Below are 23,075 nucleotides of genomic sequence, written 5' to 3'. Positions count from 1 at the left end.
GATTAAGTTAAAATAAGTCCAGTGAAGCCTATCCAAAACTAAAATAGGCCTATGTCTGTTTGCTTCCAAATGTCTTGAAAAAGCAACAATGGTGCAATACTATAAATCTTTAGTTAGTTAACTCCAAGTTTTTTTTTTTGCCTCAAGCTTTTGTACCTTCCTTCTATATTACACACCATCTGCCTATGGTGAATATTTTCTCACATCCTGCTTCCTAACCCACAGGAAAAAAAAATATGTCTTAAAAATATTAGGAAAAAAATGTTCTGCCAGATCAGAGGGAAATAAGGACTTACACTTCAAAGAAACGGATAACATGACTACGATAGACTACTTCCATCTCCTGTATTAATGAAGCAGTATCATTATGCTCACCCACAGAAATAACAGGGTGAAGAGAAATCATTCTTGCCAATCAATCAGATGGAAGATTTGCTCTATACAGAGGAACAAAATAAAAATAAAAAGCATAATTATGTTACCTCCAAGTGACTTCGCCTCTCAGCAATCACACGTTCATCTTTGTTTCCAAATAGTTTCTTTGGGGGAAATTCAAGGGCAGCAAGCTGAAAGACATAGTATTAAAAAGATGCATTTTGATTACACTTATGATCGTTGTGTTACCATTAAATAGTTATTTGTAATCTCCACCATGGGGTAAGAAGTGAAAGAGGCTGAAGTTTAATGGCGGTCTATCCTTGCATGGTCACCACCTACCTGTACCACCTTTAAAGATGAAGCAATCTGAGGTTCATGCCCAGAGAGGCCACATGAGCAGACAGCTAGTGTGAACTCTTAGGAAGGACTGAGACAATTTTCAGTATTTTTTTTTCTCATACAATATCCGACTCTATACCATATGGTGTTTTATCCTTTTGTTTTTTAAAACACAAGTTTGTTCTTTCAGTTCCTCTCTTTACTGAAATTCATTTACTTTTGTGTTAGGAGTTTGAAAACTCATTCTACACACTACCCAAACACGTGTAAACAGTCCTCTAAACAGTCCACCTTTTCCTTTTTTAAAGTAACTACTGCAAATGAAGACTATTCATGTGAAAAGAAGACTTCTTGTTGAATCTTTCAATTTATTTCCTAAAAATGGAAGGTTCAGAACTAGTGTTAGCCTGCTTGAAATTTCATAGCTATTTTCTTTAGTGCTTATCTTCTTGGATGTATAAAAATTATAATAATTTTTTTTTTAAAAAAGAATCCAAGGCTAGAAGGCCTCTGTAATCTGGTGAGAGCTCAGCCAGTCAGTTGCATTGGCAGAATGAATGCTAAGTAGCAATAATTGTTGGTGTGGATAGAATTTACTATTTCCTTCTTTTCTTACTATGTATCCAGATAAATTGAAGCCAATGAAGCATAATTATGAGAAAAAATATATATTTCTTCCATAATGGAGAGTGCAAAAGACCACAAAATTTCTACTGTATACTTGTGCAAATCATTAAGTTGATTTAAATTTATATGGCACAACAAGTCAAAAATTAAGGACTAGAGTTTATATACAGTCATCTAAAAACACAGGATTAAAGTATACTAGACATAAAGAAATGTGTACACATAATAAGGAACAACTTGGAGCATTTTCAGGCTTTCAGCAATTATGTAGCCAGTACACAACCCAGTCAGTAGCCAGGTTTAAAAAAATGGACATTGCCAGATCCCAGGAACCCCATACGTTAGCTCTAGTCCTTGCCTTCCAGTTCTGTGAGGGTTACCACTAGCTTGACTGGCTGCTAACAGCATAGGTTGGTTATTTTGTTTCTGAAGCTCCTGTAAAGTATACCACAGCATATGAGGCTTATTCTGTTTACCTTCTTTTGTTAAGCTTTATGCTTATGGGGTCCATTTTTGTCAATATATAAGTAATAATTTGCTCATTCTCATAGCTATACTATGTTCCCATATATGAACAGTCCATAAACTGGTCATTCTTTTCTGTTGCTAGATTTGGGTTATTGGGAATTGTGTTGCTATGACCCTTTTTCCTTAGTTTTTTGTTTTTGATAGACAGATACATGCACTTGGTCAATGCTATTAGGAGTGAAATGCTGGCTCACTTGGTATGCTGGGTTCAACTATATTCAATGCTACTGAACAGTTTTTCTGAAGCAGTTTTTCTAACTACTACTGTTATCAGAAGTGAGTGAGAGTTTTAGTTGTTCCTGATCCTCATCAGCACTTGGAATTGTGTGTGGGCCTTTTCATCTTAGCATCCTGGTGGTATGGAGACATTCTACTGTGACACAGAATTGCATTTCTCTTAAGCCTAATGATCCTGAATATCTTGTAGGCTAATTAGCCTTCTAGTTATTAGGTTTTAACAATTGTAACTTTTTGTGTCTGTGTTAAAAATACATCTATCTTTTCCTTAGTTATTCTCCCTCCCTTTACAGTTATTTTAAGGTGTCATTGAAGACTGGTGAGTCTTTTTTCAAAGTTAGTTATCACTTGGGCAGGTGTTTGCTCCTGTCACACTCGAATTCTTTATCAAAGCTGAGAAACCTTGGTGGGGATGGGGAAGATAGAAAGAAGAAATGAATCTCCTCTTCCTCTCCATGTCTCACCAATGTTCCAATTTTGTTGATAATATGCAACTTTAAAATCAATTCAAGGTAAAGAGAAAGAATCTGGTACTGAGATAAGGCAGACTCCACGTGAATTTTGGGTGATTACTTGCTAACTAGCTGATTTTCTGAGCCAGGATATTTATTATCTATTGAAAAAGACCACAGAAGGTAAGACTTGACAAGATTCTATGACAATTTAGTAAAGCAGAGTGAACATAAGTTAGCCACAAATTATTAGTTTTAAGAGATCTGGTAACTTTAGTAAGAAGCATTACTCCTCCATGTCCTCGTGTTCTCTCTGTATCCATTAGAGACGTGGCTTGGCTTCAAGGTGCAAAGGGTTTTCTGGAATCTGACCTTTCAGTGGCATAGATACCTCTTCCCTACACTGCAATTCAGAAAAGACAGGTACACTAGAGCATGTCTTCAGAGGATTATTCAGCCTCAATTTCACCCTATACAAATGTGCTTTCCTGACACAGTGCTGCCAAAAGCTTGACAAGCGTGCTCTCTCAGTTGGCTGTTTTGTCATTTTCTTATGAGGCAATATGGGCTCTGTCAAGGAAAATTTATAGTTACACTCATGTGCTCAATCAGAAATGGTACACTATGATGACTGGAAGAGGCTGACCCAGACAGGAAGCAAGCATTCATATTACCCAGAGAGGTAGTCATTTCTCAAATGAAGTCTGTTAATATCCAGCCTAGGAGAAAATTATATATAAATGATAACAATGTTGTTCTTGATTTGGAAGGAAAAGAAAAGATGAGCTCTCAGGTGTATAAACATAAGAAAATGACATACAACCGTTTAACAGAAGAGTAAAGAAACACAGGTCCAGAGTAAGTAACTTAGAAAGGCCAATGTCATTAATCAATATCAATCATCAAATAAGATAGTCTAGGTTTTCAAGACAATGCTGCACATGGTGGGTACCATGTGTACAAGAAGTGTGGGAAGTGTATGTGAAAGAAGTAGGTATGAAGCCCATGGAGACTCAGGATGAAAATGAAGGAAATGGACTTAAGTATGCTAAACCAGAAACACAGATACATGGCTGCTAAACCATGAACAGTTCCAAGAGCTGTGAGCAGAACCTCACTAGTGATCTGATACCCAACAAAGCAACAGGAGAATGGCAGATGCAGGCACAGCAGTGGAACATAGAATGTAGGGGATAGGGTCTGCAGATGAGCTCCCAGGAGGTTCACCCTGGTTGCAGATTAGTTAGACTTTCTCTAATGAAAAGACAAACATAATGTTGGCTTTTCTTATACATAGTTAAATGGGAGGGAGGCAAGTTGTTGAAGCCCTGTTCCAGTGGTGGGACCAAAGTAGGAAGTCAAAGCCATGATGCACAATACGCAGCAAAACATTGCCTGCAGTGATTATGCTTCCACATGTAATTACATTTACATCAGCAAGTTTTCCCATTGTTGCATGAGAAGATTCCAGTTCCGGGACAGAGTGGAGCTACCTACCTTTCTCCTTTAAAGAGAATCTCAGCCCCATGTCAGTGGCTCATGCCTATTATCCTAGGTACTTAGAAGGCTGAGATATGAGGATTTTTGTCTCAAAGCTAGCTCAGGCAGGAAAGTCTGAGAGAGACTTATCTCCAGTTAACTACCAAAAATCTGGAAGTGGAGCCGTGCCTCAAGTAATGGAGTGCTAGCTTTGCACAGGGGGGGTGGGGGTGGGGGTGCTGTCCCTGAGCTCAAACCCTAGGACGAGAGAGACAGAGAGAGACAGAGAGAGAGACAGAGAGAGACAGAGAGAGAGAGAGAGAGAGAGAGAGAGAGAGAGAGAGAGAGAGAGAGAGAGAGAGCGCGAGCACCTCAAAGCAGTGCTGGTTAGGCCATGCCATCTATTAACTCAAGCTAAATGAGATACAATCAGAAATTTTGTAAGCAAAAAAAAAAAGAAAAGAAAAGAGAGAGAGGGAGAGGAAGAGAGGGAGTTAGGAAAGAAGGAAGGAAGGAAGGAAGGAAGGAAGGAAGGAAGGAAGGAAGGAAGGAAGGAAGGAAAGAAGGAAGGAAGGAAAGAAAGAAGGAAGGAAGGAAGGAAGGAAGGAAGGGTCAGAATTCCATCCAGTCAAAATCTGTGTAATATTCTAACAAGTGTCTGCTGGGTCACTTCACTTTCCATCTACTATGTTATCTGCCAAGTGACAGTATTCTCATTCAGCAGAGTTGACTAGTTCTATCTAAATACATCTATCTAAATCAAAAGAATATCTGTTTTCTTAAGGCATTCATGACAAAATGAAGTGTGTCATATTCTGAAGACTTGAAATAGCAAGCACAGGAGAGCAATATGTCTCCTTTGATCTGTGGGTTTCACAGCTTTAGTTTCCCTGCGTGGGAAAATTTCAAATCCAAAAGTTAACAATTCATAAGACTTGAATTACCCACTCTTCTGAATAGTGTAACAAAGACTTGTGTCTTTTCACTCTGTCCTGCCCACATGTTGAACCTTTCTTGTGCCAATGTATCCATGCTCAATATGCTACCCGCCCTTCATCACTTCATCACTGCTCCCAGATCAACTGGGGTAGTATCACAGTGCCAGGTCCACAGAACCCTTATAGTTTGACTTCATAAAAGCAAGAGAGTAGTGATATTAGTAATTTGGATAGACCAAAGCAAACCTACAGAGTACTCTTTGAAGTGAAAGGATTCTCTATGATTTAACAAGGAAAGAAACTCTTATGGTGAAGCACTGAAGATGTACTAAGTAATAGTTTGAGTATGAGAATGCTCATTTGCATAATTTTTACTAGAGCATATTGTAGAATTCTTAACAGAGATACAGTATATTTGTATTATGCTATTGTGTCTAACTTATGAGTTTAAACTAGGTATGTATGCCTAAGGAGAAAGCCTCCCCTATGTGGGGTTGGTAGTATTTGCAGCTTGAGGTATCAGTCCACACAAGACTTGGAACATATGTCCTGTGGGCTGTGAACGACTACTAGAGTTGCCCACAAAGAAATATTTTATTTTTTATTTTTATTATTTATTTATTGTCAAAGTGATGTACAGAGGGGTTACAGTTTCATACGTAAGGTAGTGGGTACATTTCTAATATAACTTGTTACCTCCTCCCTCATTCCCCCCTCCCCCTCCCCCTCCCCCTTTCCCTCTCCCTCCATGAGATGTTCAGTTGGTTTATACCAAATGTTTTTGTAAGTATTGCTTTCAGAGTCATTTGTCTTTTTATCCTTTGTCTCTCGCTTTTGATATTCCTTTTCCTTTCACTAGTTCTAATACAAGTATATACAGTATCCAGGGTACTCAGATGAGATACAGTGATAGCGCGAGTGAGGACAACCACAGGAAGGGGATACAAGAGGAACAACAACAACCAAAAAAAACCTACGGTTTCACAAGGCATGTTGAAAATGATTACAACAGTGATATAACATTCATTTCCATAACATGGAGTTCATTTCACTTAGCATCATCTTATGTGTTCAGAAGGGCAAAGCTATTGGACTCTTGTGATCTTCTGCTGTGACTAGCCTAAACCTGTACTAATTATTCCCTATGAGGGAAACCATAGAGTCCATATTTCTTTGGGACTGGCCAGGAGAAACACTTCAGCTCCTTGGCACAGGATGGAACTTCTTTAACAAAGGCCCAGAAATGCAACAAATCAAACAAAGGTTGGACAAATGGGGCTGCATCAAACTGCAGAGCTTCTGCAGGGCAAAGGACATAGCTTGCAGGATAAACAGAAAGCACACAGATTGGGAAAAGATCTTTACTGGCCATATAGCGGACAAAGGCCTCATCTCTAAAATATATGCAGAACTCAAAAAATTAAATTCCTCTAAAACAAATCCTCAAAGAACCAACAGTCCCCTCAACAAGTGGGCTAAAGAACTAAAAAGAGACTTCTCTGATGAGGAAATGAGAATGGCCAAGAGACACATGAAGAAGTGCTCTTCATCACTGGCCATAAATGAAATACAAATCAAAACAACATCGAGATTCCACTTCACCCCAGTAAGAATGTTCATTATCAGGAAAACTAACAATAACAAATGCTAGAGGGTATGTGGCCAAAAGGGAACCCTACTACATTGTTCTTGGGAATGTAAACTTGTTCAACCACTCTGGAAATCGGTATGGAGGTTCCTCAGAAGATTAAACATAGAGCTCCCCTACGACCTAGCAGCCCCACTCTTGGGCATCTACCCAAAACATTACAAACAAGAACACACGAAAGTTACCAGCACAACAATGTTCATCGCAGCACAATTTGTCATTGCTAAAATACGGAACCAACCCAGATGCCCCTCAGCATATGAGTGGATCAGAAATATTTTATAGTTCCATTCCTAATCCAATTTTCTAGAAGGCAAAAAAGTAAAACTAAAAATAAAAAAAGACCATCAATTATCTTTACCTGCATTGGTTTACTCACTTCCAATAAATGAATCCCCCCAAAATGGAGAAAGAAGCCCTAGTACTGGGCTGCTATCCCCCTGAATTAGAGAATGGAGATGGGGGTAGATGCTCCTGCCTCCTGACAATAATGATGTAGGTAAAACCCTTACAACAGTGGTGCTGAGCGAAAGGAGACCTGGTTTTCTCCGTAAGTACAAAGCTACAACCTTACATGTTCTCAAAACAGAATAGCAGAAGCAGTAATCAAAGGTCTCATGTCTGAATTGTGAATTAATTAAGCTACCTAAATAGCCCCAAAACAGAACCATTTACCAAGACCAGAAAAGCAACTGACCAGGACAAATAAACAAAGGAAAAATTAAAACAAAACAAAATCCTTTTCCATTTTGCTGAAAGTACAGCTGTCTGAAATGTGCCAGTTCCAGCAAATGAGAATATATAAAAGAGGTTCAGAGAGGAGAGGGGAGATTCTGCATTATCTTCCACTTAAGACCCTTCATATTAGCATCTATTGTTTGTTTTGGTTCCACATTTTTAAAGAAAATTTCAAATAAAATCAGCAATATTATCTGGGCCTTTTTATTTCCTCTCAAGTACTTTATATTTGTACATTTTCATTTTTATTGCTTCATTTTTCTAATTTAGCAGGCAGTCTAGTTTTGATTTTCATGAAGAGTGCTGTCAGGAACAATCTGTAGGTAGAGAGACTCCTCTTTCATTTCCTTTGAAACTTCTGACAAAGGAAATACAGTGTCCTATATTTCAAAAATTAAAGTCCCTGAAGTTCTATAGTGCTCACAACATCTGAATTCTAAAGGGACCCACATAAGAAATTTTGATTTATACAAAATGCTTAAGACATTTGGTATTCAGTAATGAGGGAAAAAGTATTTTCTTTCTTTCTGTAAGATTCAGAGAACTTGCACTGACAGTCTGGTGTTGAAAAGGGTGATTGCAACAAAACCAGTTTGTACAAATCATACTCAGACCACAACAGTGCTAGTTAAGGATGGTGGTGCAGAAAGACAAGTCAGCATTAGGAACTCCAACAAGAATGAGGAGCAAAGGAAAAACTAGCAGAAGGAGCAGAGGAGGGAAGGCAGATGGAAGGGCTGCCCAGAGACGCTAACCCTTTACCACACTCACCTCACCTCCTGGGCCTCGGATACCACACAAAGCATCCAAATTCTCAGGTATTTCAATCAGCCCAAAGAATCTGAGTCTGGGGACAAGAGAAAGGCAGAGGATGCACACATCCAGGAAAAAGGTGGGAGGGGAGCTGCTGGAGGAAGAGCCTGGAGAAGCCAAGGTCTTTGGTATTACAGGGACAGGACCCGAAAGGCAGATATTAGGTTTTACTGCCCACAGCCAGTGGTTCCACAACACAGGAAATAAGAAGCATTTCAAACTGAGGAAAAAACATCCATAGGAAAAATTCTAACACACTCTGGGAAAGCTAGGCCTTGCTGCTTTCCTCTTTTCTAGTAACTACATCTCCTCCACAATGTAATGGTGTCCTCCTCAAAGTAATCTAATCTACTGAACGATGAGAGACAGTTGGAAGAAACTAAAGCTTAGGCAAGAATGAAAAAGAGTGAGGTGATACGGAATGAAACATAAGCTAAAGGCAGGTAAAGTGCACACAAAACAGAAGGACCAGCCAAAGTTATCCAGGAAGAATTTAGACACATAGGAGCCACACAGTCACCTCTACAAAAGAGCCAGATGAAACAAGTGCCACACAGGCAAAGGGGGAGGATGAGGGGAGAAAAGTGAGGCTTGGAATAGAGAATAAGCAAGATGAGCCTGGAGTTGCTTATAGTGCCAGAAACTAGGGACACACTCAAAATCACAACAGTGACAGAGGGGTCTCACAAAACAGGTATCAACTGAACGAGCCCTAATAGCTAAAGCTGGAACAATTTGAGAAACAAAATAAACACACACTAATAATGGCACATAACCCTAAATTCAGTTATTGAATAAAGGATGAACTAAACAGATGGGGAAAAGCAGATAAAGAATTCCAACTTATTTGTGTGGATGCTTTGTCTACTGAAAAGAAACGTGTGCATAGCACAAAGATCAAACTAGAAAAGGAGGGAACAATGTTTGAGAAAGTTCAGTATGAGTGTTTGAAATGACGGTTCTGGGACTTACTTCTTTTGTCTGCCTCCTCTAAACTCATAACGCTTGTCTAATCATGATAAGTGAGACAAAAGTCTAAGCATCAGACAAACCTCAACTAGAAATATCCTTCAAAAGGAAGGAGGTGTTGGTGGCTAATGCCTGTAGTCCTAGCTGAGATCTGTTAAGACTGCAGTTTGAATCCAACTGGACATTCACTAGATTCCATCTCCAAAATAACTAGTAATAAGAAGAGCTGCATGTGTGAAAGAATAAGGTCCCAGGATTCAAACCCCACTAGAGACAAAGCAAACAAAAAATAGGTATGAAAAACTGTCAGAGGCAATAACAGCCAACAGAGACCTGATGTAATGTTTTCTGGACAGTATTGTAGGGTACAGAGGGGATATTCAGTAAAGGCGAAGGAAATAGAAAAGTATAGTCTGTGGTTAGTGATATACCAATACTGGCTCACTAGTGTTGGTAAATGAGCATACTGGTGGTGAAATGGTAATGATAGAGAACCATCCTTAATCTAAAAACTTGTTATCTAGAATTTAAAATTATTCTAAAATGGGGCATGTAAGTTCTGACTGGACATGTAAGGATCATGGAAATCATCATTCATAGTCACACTCAAGAAGCCAAACAAAACTGAAAATCAATGATTCTTCCTAGATCCAGCAAGGAAATGGAGTCATGGGACAAAGTGCTGACCCCAAACTGGAGGGACTATTTAGGATTACAGAGGCCTGCAGCTGGAGTGGATATGGGCAGGAAAGTAGAAACTCTAAGTCAGGAATTTCTGGAGAGTAATGGTGTGCTAAAAATGCCAAGGAACAGGAGGAGTTGGGGTTAGTCTGAGAGAGCAGTTCTCAACACTACTTTGAGTTTTAACTCCAGGAGCTCATCGTGTTCTCACTGTGAAGATGAGAAAAAATCTCCACAGCACCTGTTATAGAGAGGAGGAGAGAGGAAAAAGTGAGAGATATTTTCACACAGGAACTCAGGTAAAACCCATCCAGGTATACCCATCTAGCATAGTAGATGACCCAAACTGCCCAGGCAAGGAAGAGTACAACAGAGGGACCTCAGAAGGGAGGAGATGATGGGAAATAAACACTGCTTTTATTTATACTCCCACTAAGAAGGAATTATGTGCAATATTCTTATGAAAGTATATGAATGCTATGTATCTTGACATTCTAAAAATAATAACATAACTTTTAAAAACTGGGAGGTGGGAGTAAGTCAAGGTAACTTTATGTCTGTCAGAAGCATCAATAATTTATAATATGCAAATTGTCTCTACACATCAATTTTAATACCTTAATGCTATTTATAATGCTTTTCTTAAAGTCACATCTACTTTAGAGGACTTATATCTTATGGCAAAGAAATGTTAATGAGTTTAGCAATTTATTCCGTTTTACTTCTTTTATTTCTGTTAAGTTCAAGTAAAATTGAATACTTGTACTTAAAATAGCATGTCTAGAATGAACATTGTGTTTTAAAGTTATTACTTTGCCTGCTCTTCTTTCATTTTAATTTCCTTTTATCAATAAAAATATCCATCCTTTTATCATGACTGTTCATTTCAATACTTAGGATAATGTGCATTAAATAGTAACATTAAGTATATTTAAAGAATGACTTTGGGTAATCTATTGCCTTGTAGTATGCAAAATTGTTATAAATGAACATGCATCATTTTTATAGAAACACTAAAAAGTGATTATTCTTTTTACAAGTTTAATGGAATGGTTAAATTAATAGCATATGTATTTTTCTTTTAATAACTTATGATGTGAGGTAATCGGATTTCAAGTCTCGGCTCAGAAATAACCAATTGTAGACTTTTCGACAATACATAAAACCAGTCCAGTCCTAGTTTCATCATCTGTTAAAATGAAGTAACAACTGAAAGTAAGTAACAACTTAGCTTTCCTTTTAGGTCTGAAATTCTGCAACTTAGGTGCCAATGATCAAAATCTCTTAGATACCATGAAGATACTTTACTTATCCTCGTGGCTATATTGTTATGTACTGCTTTTGAGTCATGCATCTTACTGTCCATAAAATCTGCATAGCATTCTCATTTGAAGTGAGGCTAAGATGTGTGGAGAGAGAAATAGAGCCCAATATAATAATGAAAATGTTGTTGTTTTGGGTTTTCTTTTGAGAGGTTAGAGAACTGAAAAAGGACAGACACAAATGAGGATGCAGTATTCATAATAAAACCCTCAGAATGGTATCTTTTCCTGCTATAGCCATTATCCTCAGAGCAGGAGTGGGAAATGATGCAAAGACATTTGAGCACTTATGGGAAAACTGTGTATTAAAGTTAAAAATGATGACTGAGGTCAAATAAATTGGATATTTGTGGGAGATATGATAGGCTTAGAGAGTGCTGAAAGATATTTTATCAAAGCCCTATGGCCTACTTTCCATAATTATGAAATTTGATTATGCAGAATTAAACATAGAAAACAAACAAATGAGGATTAAAATAGCACATTCTTTTGGCCAACAAGAAACATAATGACAAGCTTGTTCTGTAATTCAGTAAATAAAACATTTTCTAGAGACAAAAATGACTGAAATAAAAAGCCATTAGAAAAATGAAATCAGTAACTTTGAGGTCTCGATTTTCCATAAAATTTGTCTTTCTCTTCCTTAGTACATGTAGAAGCTAAAAACCCAAGTAGTTAAAAAAAAGCTTTATTTAGGATGTTCAAGTCATAAGCCACTAAGTTTCAGGTTGAAAAATAGAACTATTTGAAAAAATATTAAGAAAAATTCATTAGTAGTTACTTCAAAGTAACAGAGATTTCATGTCATTTATTTTGCTTGAATTCCAGAGATTTCACGTCATTTTTTTGTGAATTCCAGGTTGGAAAAACAAAAGCTATATATATATATATATATGTATATATATATATATGTATGTATGTACATATTACATACATACATATATACATACACAAAGGGAGAGTAATATATACATATAAACTCATATATACATGCATATAATAAGGTCATACTTTTTGTTGATAATGTAATAATTCATAATGATTCTGGAGTAAAATTTTCATGAAACAAAACTGTCTAATTTTCTTCTAAGAATCATCAAGCCTACATGCTGACTTCAATCTCTATACATGATAATAAGCTAGGTTGGCTAGTCTGCTGCCATTGAGAAGGCATATTAAATGTAATGGGAAATTTTGCTTTTTATGAAGAGCTTTTCTTTTTTGGCCAAGTCCAGTTTTTACGTGAGCCAGACTCTGTATTAAGTCCAGGTGGTTTTTGAGGCAACAGACAATAAATTTTCATAAGTGGCATGGTTACTACTTTAAATATAAATGACAGCTTTAAAATATAGAGAAGAATTAAAATGAGTAATAAGAAGTCCTTGCTTATCTTTTATAATTTTTTCAGAATAAATCTGCTAAATCTAGGCTATAAATCATTTTAAGAAAACTGAGAAGTAATACAATTATGGAGTCCTTAAATAAAGGGAAAGCAATCGGGACTGTTAACATATATGCTTCACTGCCATTCATCCTTCACTACTCATGTTCTTTGTGTGGTACTCAGCTACCTATCAATTCTTAAAGATTAAAAGAAATAAAAAGCGAATGTGGCCGTCTAACTGGCCAAATCAGTTATAACCTCTCTTTTGCACACAGGCATATCTACCTATAACAGGCAGTTTTTGAAACCTTCCAATCCTGCAGGTTTGTGGCAGTAAATTCTAGCTTTTGAGAAAGGCAAACAACGAAAGCTCATCAAAAGGCTGCTATAACTCTCACAGCTGACTAGATGGAATGCGATTTTGACTCCTGAAAATTAATAGTCATTCCCAAGGCCTTTTAAGAACAGCTGTCACTGAGAAAGATATTCACAAGCAAATAAGCAATTCTCTTTCAAGATTGTTAGAGGCAAGAAACAGTAAGTCTTCCAGACAACATGGAAGCAGTAGTGAGGAGCAATGAGCTATAAGATACCTTTAGACCTTGGAAGGTAACTGGACCCCATATTACACAGTATAGATAGACATTTGCCCCATGCCTAGACCAGAGCTTGGCACACACCAGACTCTTCCTGAAGTGTCTGCTTAAGGAAAGGGAAGAAAGAATTCTTTGATGGTGATGCATATGAAATGACCAATAATTACAATAGGACCAACCACTAAGAGAAGCTGTTGACCTTTTGAAACCAAAATGCTAAGGCTTAGAGTCCTTCTAGGTCTAAAATCATATTTAGGAACTAGGTAGGACTGCACTAACTTCCAGTTATATTTGGCATAAAGCTAACATCTTTTCCACATGAAGTCTCACTCTTGCCAAAGCTACTGTCAATTTCACTCAGGCATGAGCCAGTGAAAACAGATAGCATTTAGCTATGCATCAGTAATCTTTGAAAGAAACACATCCCGACCTGTGAATATTAAGTTTAATATTTTTAAGAATAAACATGAATCTGAATGAACTCAAATGCTCATACTTTTTTCCATCTCTCGCTATGATGTCTCTTTAGGGGGCTAACACATGCTAGAAATTCATCACTGCAGTCACATTCTCTACAAAGAACACAATTCCTGGTTATCTGGTTGACATCCATAGGGAATTGCTATACAATAGATTCTCATAGGGAATGGATCTCTCATCTTAGGTTTCACCCAGAGCTGTCCATAAATTTCCCCTTGTAGGGGGAAGTCATGCTCAGACAAAGAGCATGAGGAAAAAAAATAGGGGACACAAACCTTCTCCTTTCCCAAAACTTGGTGTGACCTTGAACAAAATACTCTCTGAGCCTTTGCTCCTTTTTTTCTTTCTTTCTTTCTTTTTTTTTTTGGCCAGTCCTGGGCCTTTAGCTCAAGGCCTGAGCACTGTCCTTGGCTTCTTTTTTGCTCAAGGTTAGCATTCTGCCACTTGAGCCACAGCACCACTTCTGGCCATTTTCTATATATGTGGTGCTGAGAATAGAATCCAGGCCTTCAGGTATACAACAAGGCAAGCGCTCTTGCTACTAGGCCATATTCCCAGCCCTGCTCCTCATTCTTAAAATGTGAAGCTGGACTACGCAGTCACAGAGGTCCCTTGGAGTGTGCACATTTTCTAATGGACAAATGATTCCAAACCCCTGCTGGCCATTTCCCCGTGTGTTGTAGAGTGTAAGAAAACCAACAAGACATTGACCAAAGTGCCATTTCTTCTTCATTGTTCAAGTCTTAACTAGTTTATCAGTTATGTTGAAAAGATTCAAGATTATTTATCAATAAATATCACTTTTTAGATTTAAGTAATCTTGAGCCAAGAAAACTCAATGAAAGAACAAAGGGAAGGACAGGCATAATTCAGAGAGCATTGTTTGGGGATGCTTCTTTTTATCTATATACCCTTGGACCTCATGTCAGAACTGTAGAGTCACAACTTCTTCATCTAGGATTTGAGTCTACAGGTTTCGGAAAAGTTTCCCAGGTAACTAATGTTCTTTGCTCCTTTGTCCATTCTCAGAAGTGAAAAGAATGAAGTGATAATCAGTGAGAGACCTGATTCTGATTAAGGTGCCAGGTCAGAAAGATGGAAGCCTTCTGTCTCTGCCTATGTAGCTGTTTGCTGTTTAAAATTCAAAAGGCAAAAGGCTTGGTGCAACTAAATTTATCTAAGGCTTCCTGGGGCTCCTTGTGGTTACAGTTGGTGACACTATAATCTGGATGGTGAGTAGATCTATACTTTTTATATTAAATCTGGAATGCTGGTTATAAAATTGTTTATAATGCATTTCAGTGATGAATGGTAAATAACTGCCCAATAGAAATGTAAGGCCAATAGCCAGTTTCTTTGCCTATCTTTATTTGGGGGGTGGGGGAACTATTTGGAAATCAAAGAAGGTCAGAAATAGTTCTGTCAGGACAAACTGAAAGTCCACAACCTAATTCAATAACTCTTGCACAGTCATTTTCGCCCCTCCCACTGACATTTAATGCAGCATCCAGAGAGTGTCAGATGTGATACAGAACAACTGCAGCACAGTCATATGTCCTTTTTATTCAATGGTTCTCAAAGTCATTTGCACATTAAGCTTTGTAGGGAGAAGGGAGGCTCCTTAGGGATGCCTCTGATTGAGACTGTGTTGGACAGTAGGGACCCTAGAAACTGATTTTTTTGAACTATGATGATTTACTTAAGATGCAGACAGGCAGAATAACCTCTTCTATGTAATTTAAACCATCAAAGTTCCTTTCACATTTGTTTTGGTGATACCTTTTAATATATAAAATATTGTTCACCTGTTTGCTTCTTCAGGCCAATACAAACTTGCTTCACAGTCACTTCTAGCCAAGAATATTATTTCAAAAATGTCCTCAATGACAAATTGAAATTCCTTTCTTCTTAAATTTAATTTTATTGTCAAGGTGATGAAAGGGGTTACAGTTACATATATAAGGTAGCAATTCTTAATTGCTTTCATTCTGAGATGATTTTCCTGAGAAGTGAGGCACACATCTTAGACTCCTTCTGATGTCATAACAAAATACCTTAGATTGGGCAATTTATAAACAGAAATGTATTACTCATAGAAGGCAAGAAGCAGATTTGGTGACTGGTGGTCAGTGTCTAAAGTCACATCCTCCCAGATGGCACTGTGCCCTCAGGCCCTTTTACTAGGTGGCACTACACTTTCCACCAGGGCTTCATCATGTGTCCTAATCACCTCCATTAGGCCCTCACCTTAATGCCAACAAATGGGGGGTTACATTTTGCACAGGAATTTTAGAAATGCAGTTCCTAACAATTCTCACATGACTCTAGAACTCAGAAGGGAGAATTTCTTGTTAAATGTGGTAAAAAAAAAAAAGTCCTTTAAAAACTCAGACAATGGTTGGCATCTCTGATCTTTCTAGAAGTATCACCTCTTCAACTGTTCTAAATTTCCAGCTTTCTATCAAGTAAATACCAATACATCAAAAGACTAATTTCACAAAAACTCAATGGGTGAGGCTAGTTCTTCACTTTTCATTCTAATGGTAAAAAAAAGGTGAGGGGATGAAACTAATTTCTTTTTTCCCCCCTTTTCCTTTTTGCCACCTTCGAGAGCTATGCTTCTGTTTGGAAGGTCTCTCAGTCTGTAATCTGCATTCATTAGAAACTAGACTAACCCTGCCTCTTTTCTCCTCAAGGAAAATGAAGAGAGACTGCTCAAAAGGGGCTTTGTTTGGGAGGCTAGAACCTAACTGCTATATTTAAAATATACCAATTTCAAGTGAGTAGTCTAGTACTTCATTTAAAAAAAAAGTACTGTAGAGATGATCTGTATGATACATGCTATCTGGCACACGCTGCACAATACTTCACAGTTGCATCCAGTGCCACATTTTATTGGAGGCTCTCACGCTCTTTTCCAGACTAGCTGTGGCATTATCGTCTGACAGATGTGGAATTTGAAAACACGGGGTCTAATTTGATTAAGATTCCATACCAGGTCAGCAGGGGACAGCTGAGAATGAAAACCAGAAGGAGCTGTTATCTTGCATAATACATGCCAATATGTCAAGAGGACAAATTAATTCAAACCAAAAAGGAAGCCTACTTAGAATCTGGAAGAAACTGCTAAGATTAAAGAAAACGAATACATAAAAATGAAACAACAGTTTTAAGAATCCTGAGGGATGCACCATGGAAAGAACTCAGCCCCTTCGACATGCAGCTCATCTATCTCTTCCTCGTCAGTTAAGGAGGCCAAATAATTTAGTTTCCTTTTTCCTTTCATGAAAGATTTATTCCTTGTTCAATTTAAAAAGGACCAGTTTCATGTGTTCTGCCTCCATTTAACCCCTTAGATCCAACAGTTTTATAAAATTCTGTGGCTCCTTCCTTAAAATTAATTAGTTCATTTGCTTGTAATAAGCTCATTTTCTTCTTTCCTTCAGACAACCAACAGCTCCATACTGCTTTAATTGGTTCACCAGCCAAGTACATGCCAAATATCCCAGTGGATTTTCAACTGACCTTCTACAGTTCTTCATAAGAAAATGTGATAGTATTGTCATAAACAACTACAGGAACATTAGAAAACAGGGGTGGAAGAAATGGAATATTTAGCTGAAGGATGGTTAAGAAATTCTTAGGAGCTTCTTCCAACAGTAATGGTCTTTGGAACTCTCAGCCTATTCAACTTTGGTGTATTTTTCCTGAGTGCAGATTTTCACAAATCCTCAAGAACATTTAAGCAATTACATTTCTTCACAAAAAAAGTTTTACATGTGGATCAGAAGACATGCAGTTATGTTCAAGAATGTTCAGAGACACATGGCAGCAAACATCTGCAAACTGCCCAAGTAACCACCAACAGGATTCTGGAAAACCCAACCAAGCATATGCCAGTTTTGTTACTCAGCAACATGGCTCATGGGCACAATCAAAAGTGCTTCTCTCGGGCTGGGGATATAGCCTAGTGGCAAGAGTGCCTGCCTCGGATACACGAGGCCCTAGGTTCGATTCCCCAGCACTACATATACAGAAAACGGCCAGAAGCGGCGCTGTGGCTCAAGTGGCGGAGTGCTAGCCTTGAGCGGGAAGAAGCCAGGGACAGTGCTCAGGCCCTGAGTCCAAGGCCCAGGACTGGCCAAAAAAAAAAAAAAAAAAAAGTGCTTCTCTCGATAGAAGTGATAACAGTCTCTGGTGGGAAGCCACGGTGGCGGGTTCTGTGGATAACATTATTCCACAGCCTTTGTAGGGATTTTGGAAGGTATTTACTCTAGGATGGCATGAAATTCGAAGTGAGAGATCTGGTTGCATCTAAAGTGGATCTTTCCTCTCTGCACTGAGATCTGGAGAGGTGAGGCCACAGGAAAAGCTTCTGGAGAGCTGTGTGGATTGCTCTCTGCAGCATGCTGTGAGGCCTCTGCCTTGCCTCTGCCCTAACAGCAAGCAGTGGACCTCGTCCTCTATCTTCCTCAGCATCAAATCCAGATGCTGAGTTTGGCCTGCGCAAGCCCAGTGAAGCAGATTTTATAGGTGGAACTAAGACCTTTTGGTGGGAGCTGCAAATGGCTAGCTCCTGAGGCTTACATTAAGACAAAATTTCAGTCCATATAGCACGTCTTTGAATAAGGCCAGTTTTTTAGCATAAACATGTGATCTATTATTTGAAAAAAAAAAGATTACTGAACAAAAAAGAAAATGTCCATAAAAGGCACTGTCACATCAAACCATCTTAGGCTGCATCTTTCAGAAGAATAAAGCGAAAACTCCAAATGGAATGTGAAAGAACATCATTTTAGACAAAGTTCCAAAAGATTATAGACTGTGACAAAAAGTGAAGGTGACAAACCATTGTCTACCTTGGCAAGCACATTACATAAAGACTTTGTATATTTTGAATTCTCCTGTGTTTATCAGTATTTCTCAACTTGGAGTCATTTAATGACAAGGTAAATACACACACGCGCACACACATACACACACACACACACACACACCTCACTATTTTTGCCAGGCACCAATGACTCACAACTGTAATCCTAGCTACTCAAGACAGACTTGATAATCATGGTTTGATGCCAGCTTTGGCAGGAAAATCTATGAAACTCTTATCTCCAATTAAGCACCAGAAAACTGAAGTGGCTCTGTGGCTCCAATTGGTAGAGTGGTAGACTTGAGTGTGAAAGCTCAGGGACAGCGCCCAGGCCCTGAGTTCAAGCCCTATAAGCATCATCATCATCATCATCATCATCATCATCATCATCATCATTATTCCTGCCATGAAGAGAACAAGAACAGTATTCTCCCCCCTCCCTCCCAATAGAAATAATGAGATGATGATCTAGTGAAGGAGTAAGGAAAATAAAGCACATTCCCACTTGACTATGAGCTGGATGACATGAGAGGAAGCATCCAGTATCACTCCATATCAACCCTTTGTCTTTCCTGAAGAAATTCAGGTCTTTAATAAGTCAACTGACACTGAGATGGTTTTAGGCCAAATAGACCATTTAGCAGTAGTTGAATATTTCAAAATTAACATTATAGACAGAAATGGTAATAACATGAGCAGGAATGACAATAATATTTGACAATGCCCCTATTTATAGTATTGATCTCAAGTTCCAACATACACAAGAAAAATGATGTGAAGCTAAGCTACACAAAAGAAATCCATATTTCCAGAAAAGTACACAGCTGATATTCAAGTTGACATTTACGTTTCTTTCCCCTTGAAAATGTTAAACAGACAGTGCTCCAGCTAGAATGAGATCCATCTAGATCTCTATTTTTTGGTGTTGTTGTTGTTAACCCCAACATTGATGTTCTTTTTGGTATAAAAATAGAAAATAAGACTAAACTGTCTGGCTTTCTACACTAGCTTCTACCTATTCATTGTAGGACCAGGGGCAAACTCTCATGCTTCTCAGGATAGCTGTAACACTCTCTATACTCAGTGCTGGGCGCTAGAAAATCACAGGAGATGTAAGTTCAGAACCGGGCTCATGGCTAAACAGTGCTCAGAAAACAGTCACAGTGATGAGCACAAAGCAAAATCAAGGTACCACTGCAGCTTCACTTGTTTTTGGTGCTTACTGAGGGGTTTCAAATCCTGTTCTCTTTGAAACACATGGACACATGGGTCTCAGAGATTCTTGTTTTGTCTTAGCCCATACTGAAGTTTGAATTTAGGGTCTTCAGCTAGCTTTGCTTGCTTGAGTGGTACTCAATCATTTAAGACACACTTCCAGCCCTGCTTTTTGCTGGTTATTTTGAAGACTTAGTCTTGTAGACTTTCTTGCTGGCTTCAGACAGCAATCATCTGTACTTTCTTGAGTAGCTAGGATTAAAGATGTTAGCCAATAGCACCATACATAGACTTATGTCAAGTACTCTTTTATAGCTAGCTGATCATTTTATGTCTTTATGATAAAGTAACTGTAAGTCATGAAGTTGAACTTCATATGAAAAAGCAATTGTTCATCTTGCTATTTTGATTATGAGTCTGTCTTTAGGAAAACAAGCTTTTGTGAGCAGAAATCACTAATATAATGTCTCAACACAGACTTAGGTAGAAATTTAAACAGAAACAAAAACATTTCTTCTCATCTATTGTTGATCTAAATGCATTTTATTTTGTATATGTATAATTTTTAAGTAATTGTTCAAAAGAGCTGTCATTGAACAAAGTAATTTGTGAACACAACACATCTTGATCAATATCACCCCTTTTCTACATGCTCACTTATCCTGCCCAACCCACCCCTTCCCTTGCTTTTCTTTATTTTGTAGGATATACTTTGTATTCTTGACTGCAGGCTCTCCTCCCTGTCTTAAGGGAAGCTTCTTTTAATTCTCCTCTAAATGATAGGTACATATATCTTTCATTTTCTTGGTATTACCAATTGGGGGTTTAAGAGTATTCTCAAACGTAATATGTAAAACAGAATTCTACATTTAAGCTTTCTACTGCACCAACTATCCATTCTCCATATAAAATGGCCTTTAAAAAATTTAAAAACTTTAGAAGTATAAATCAAACCACTTTGCTACCTTGATAAACACTGTCAGTAGCTTCCCATCCACTAAAGAGATCCAAGTACAGGATAATCAACCTATGCATTCTCTGTACTCCTACCACTATACTTGTCATTTTTATACCATAGTATCAGTGACCTATTTTAGTCTCTCCATGACACTTCATATTATTTGAAATTTTATTTGTTTATTGAGTACAGTCTCTGCTCCGTGACAGGCCAGATTGCAGCTGACTTGCCCATGGCTGTATTCACAGTGTGGAGTTGCTCAATATCAGTTGGTGAATGAATAAATGAATGAAGAAGGCCAGCTTGGGTTTCTTCATTTGAAATCCACGTGTTTATAATATGTATTTTTCTTCTTCAAAATATCTTTACATAAGTGAAATATGATTTACAGGTTTCCATCGTGCTTAGTTGCAAGTAAGATTTCTTCTATTGTATCCTTAAAGATAGATTTTTTTATATTTGCTTTGGGATTTTATTTAAGACACAGGGTTAAAAAAAAGACAACTACAAAAGCAATACTTGCAAAACTGTTTGCAAGTAAATGAACTGAACAACTTATAGGGGGGAGAAAGGGAAGGGGGGAGGATGAGGGATGAGGTAACAAACAGTACAAGAAATGTATCCAATGCCTAATGCTGAAACTGTAACCTCTCTGTAATTCAGTTTGATAATAAAAACTTAAAATAAAAAAATACTACTTAAAGATGTCTACTGATTCTTCCCAAATGCCCGTACTATCTATCGGCTCAAATTGAAACTGGAATGCCATGTTACCAGAGATCCTAAATCTGAAACGACTTAAAATGACCCAAATCTTCAGCCACGCATGCTTTCTTTTCTTTTCTTTTCTTTTTTTTTTTTTTGGCCAGTCCTGGGCCTTGAACTCAGAGCCTGAGCCCTGTCCCTGGCTTCTTCCCGCTCAAGGCTAGCACTCTGCCACCTGAGCCACAGCACCCCTTCTGGCCGTTTTCCATATATGTGGTGCTGGGGAATCGAACGGAGAGCTTCATGTGTAGGAGGCAAGCACTCTTGCCACTAGGCCATATTCCCAGCCCCCACGCATGCTTTCTTAGTCAAAATGGCAACAGAAACGCAGCATGCCTACTCTTAAGCATTAGTTGTTAATTTTCTTCATTTATTGTCAGTTCTCCATATGAACTTAAGATATAGGAGAAGAGACTTATGTTCTTGTCCACTACCATATTACCAGAATCTAGAAAAATACGCATAGAATTAAACTAATGAAAGAATTAATGTGACAGAAATACATTCTTAAAATGGTGTGTGTGTATATAACTTGCATTTTTGTTTCAAATATATATTGCCTTTTCATCTATTACTTGGAGAAATTCAGTAGTGCTAACATAATATGAAAAATCCACACATTTTTTGAAGAACTCATGTAGGAACTTACAAGCAATGGTTATTGAGTGGCAAAACTCAATTTAAAAGCAAGATACTCTGTACATTTAACATGTGTTCAAAATCTTGATTTCTTATTGGGACATGGAAAGCAAATTACAGAAACCATTTTCCCAACTTGAGTGTGATTTGGTTACCCCTAGAACTGAATATATTCAACTATCATTCATACCTGAAGCATTTTCATTTCTTAATAAGATACTCTCTTAACTGAATGAAGAAGGTTCTCCCATCAAAGAATTGCTTTAGTAATAAATAAACACTTTTAAAACAGGAATTGTTCTCTGTATTGCATATCAGGCAAGAGAGGACAGAGTTTGTGAACAAATCAAAGAAAAATTTCTGAAAAAAGTATTTTTTTAGGATGTCATAACAAACTATAAAAACAGTGCTGGAAAACAATATTATTGAAAGTAAATTGAGTAGATTATTTGCAGTCATTTCAACTTAATGTTTCCTAACAGCTGAACCTATACTCTGATTCCTTTAGTGAAAGTAAAATCATCACTATCACCATATCATAAATACACATTTATTAAAAATTACAATTATTTTAAAGTGATCATTTGTCAGGTATTTGTCCTAAAAGGAAAAGATTTTTACTGTGTCAACACACTTGGCACATCTGACCTGATACATAACATACTTTCTTGCTTCTTCATATGCCATATTACTTACTGTCTACCAACCTCTCCGTGCATGAGGGCAAAATAATTCTTACGATATTTTTTCTTTTTCTTTTTCTGTGCCCAGTATTTGCACTTGAAATCTGGGACTTGCTCTCTTGATCAGCTTTTCTTCTCAAGACTGACACTGTATCAATTAAGTCACACTTCCACTTCTTGTTTTTTACTAGTTAACTGGAGATAAGAGTCTTAGATTTGTCCACTCAGGCTGACTCCAAACCACAATCTTTAGCTCTTAGTCTCCTGAGTGCTAGGATTATAGGCATGAACCATGAGTATTTAGCTTTAACAATATAATTTCTGATTAAGTGC

General features: G+C 37.8%; 1 protein-coding gene across 3 annotated transcripts in view; it reads right to left on the bottom strand.

Moving 5' to 3' along the window:
• Kif16b (kinesin family member 16B) overlaps positions 1-23,075 on the bottom strand; it is a 269,825-nt gene that overhangs the window by 30,419 nt on the left and 216,331 nt on the right. For all 3 annotated transcript variants that reach the window (XM_048348767.1, XM_048348768.1, XM_048348769.1), the window contains one exon: positions 483-566. In XM_048348767.1, coding sequence (XP_048204724.1) covers positions 483-566 — 84 coding nt within the window. The remainder of the gene's footprint in view (positions 1-482; positions 567-23,075) is intronic.

Source organism: Perognathus longimembris, chromosome 6, assembly GCF_023159225.1.
Source record: "Perognathus longimembris pacificus isolate PPM17 chromosome 6, ASM2315922v1, whole genome shotgun sequence".
NCBI classification, from domain to species: domain Eukaryota; kingdom Metazoa; phylum Chordata; class Mammalia; order Rodentia; family Heteromyidae; genus Perognathus; species Perognathus longimembris.
This window is presented reverse-complemented; position numbering and strand designations above follow the sequence as displayed.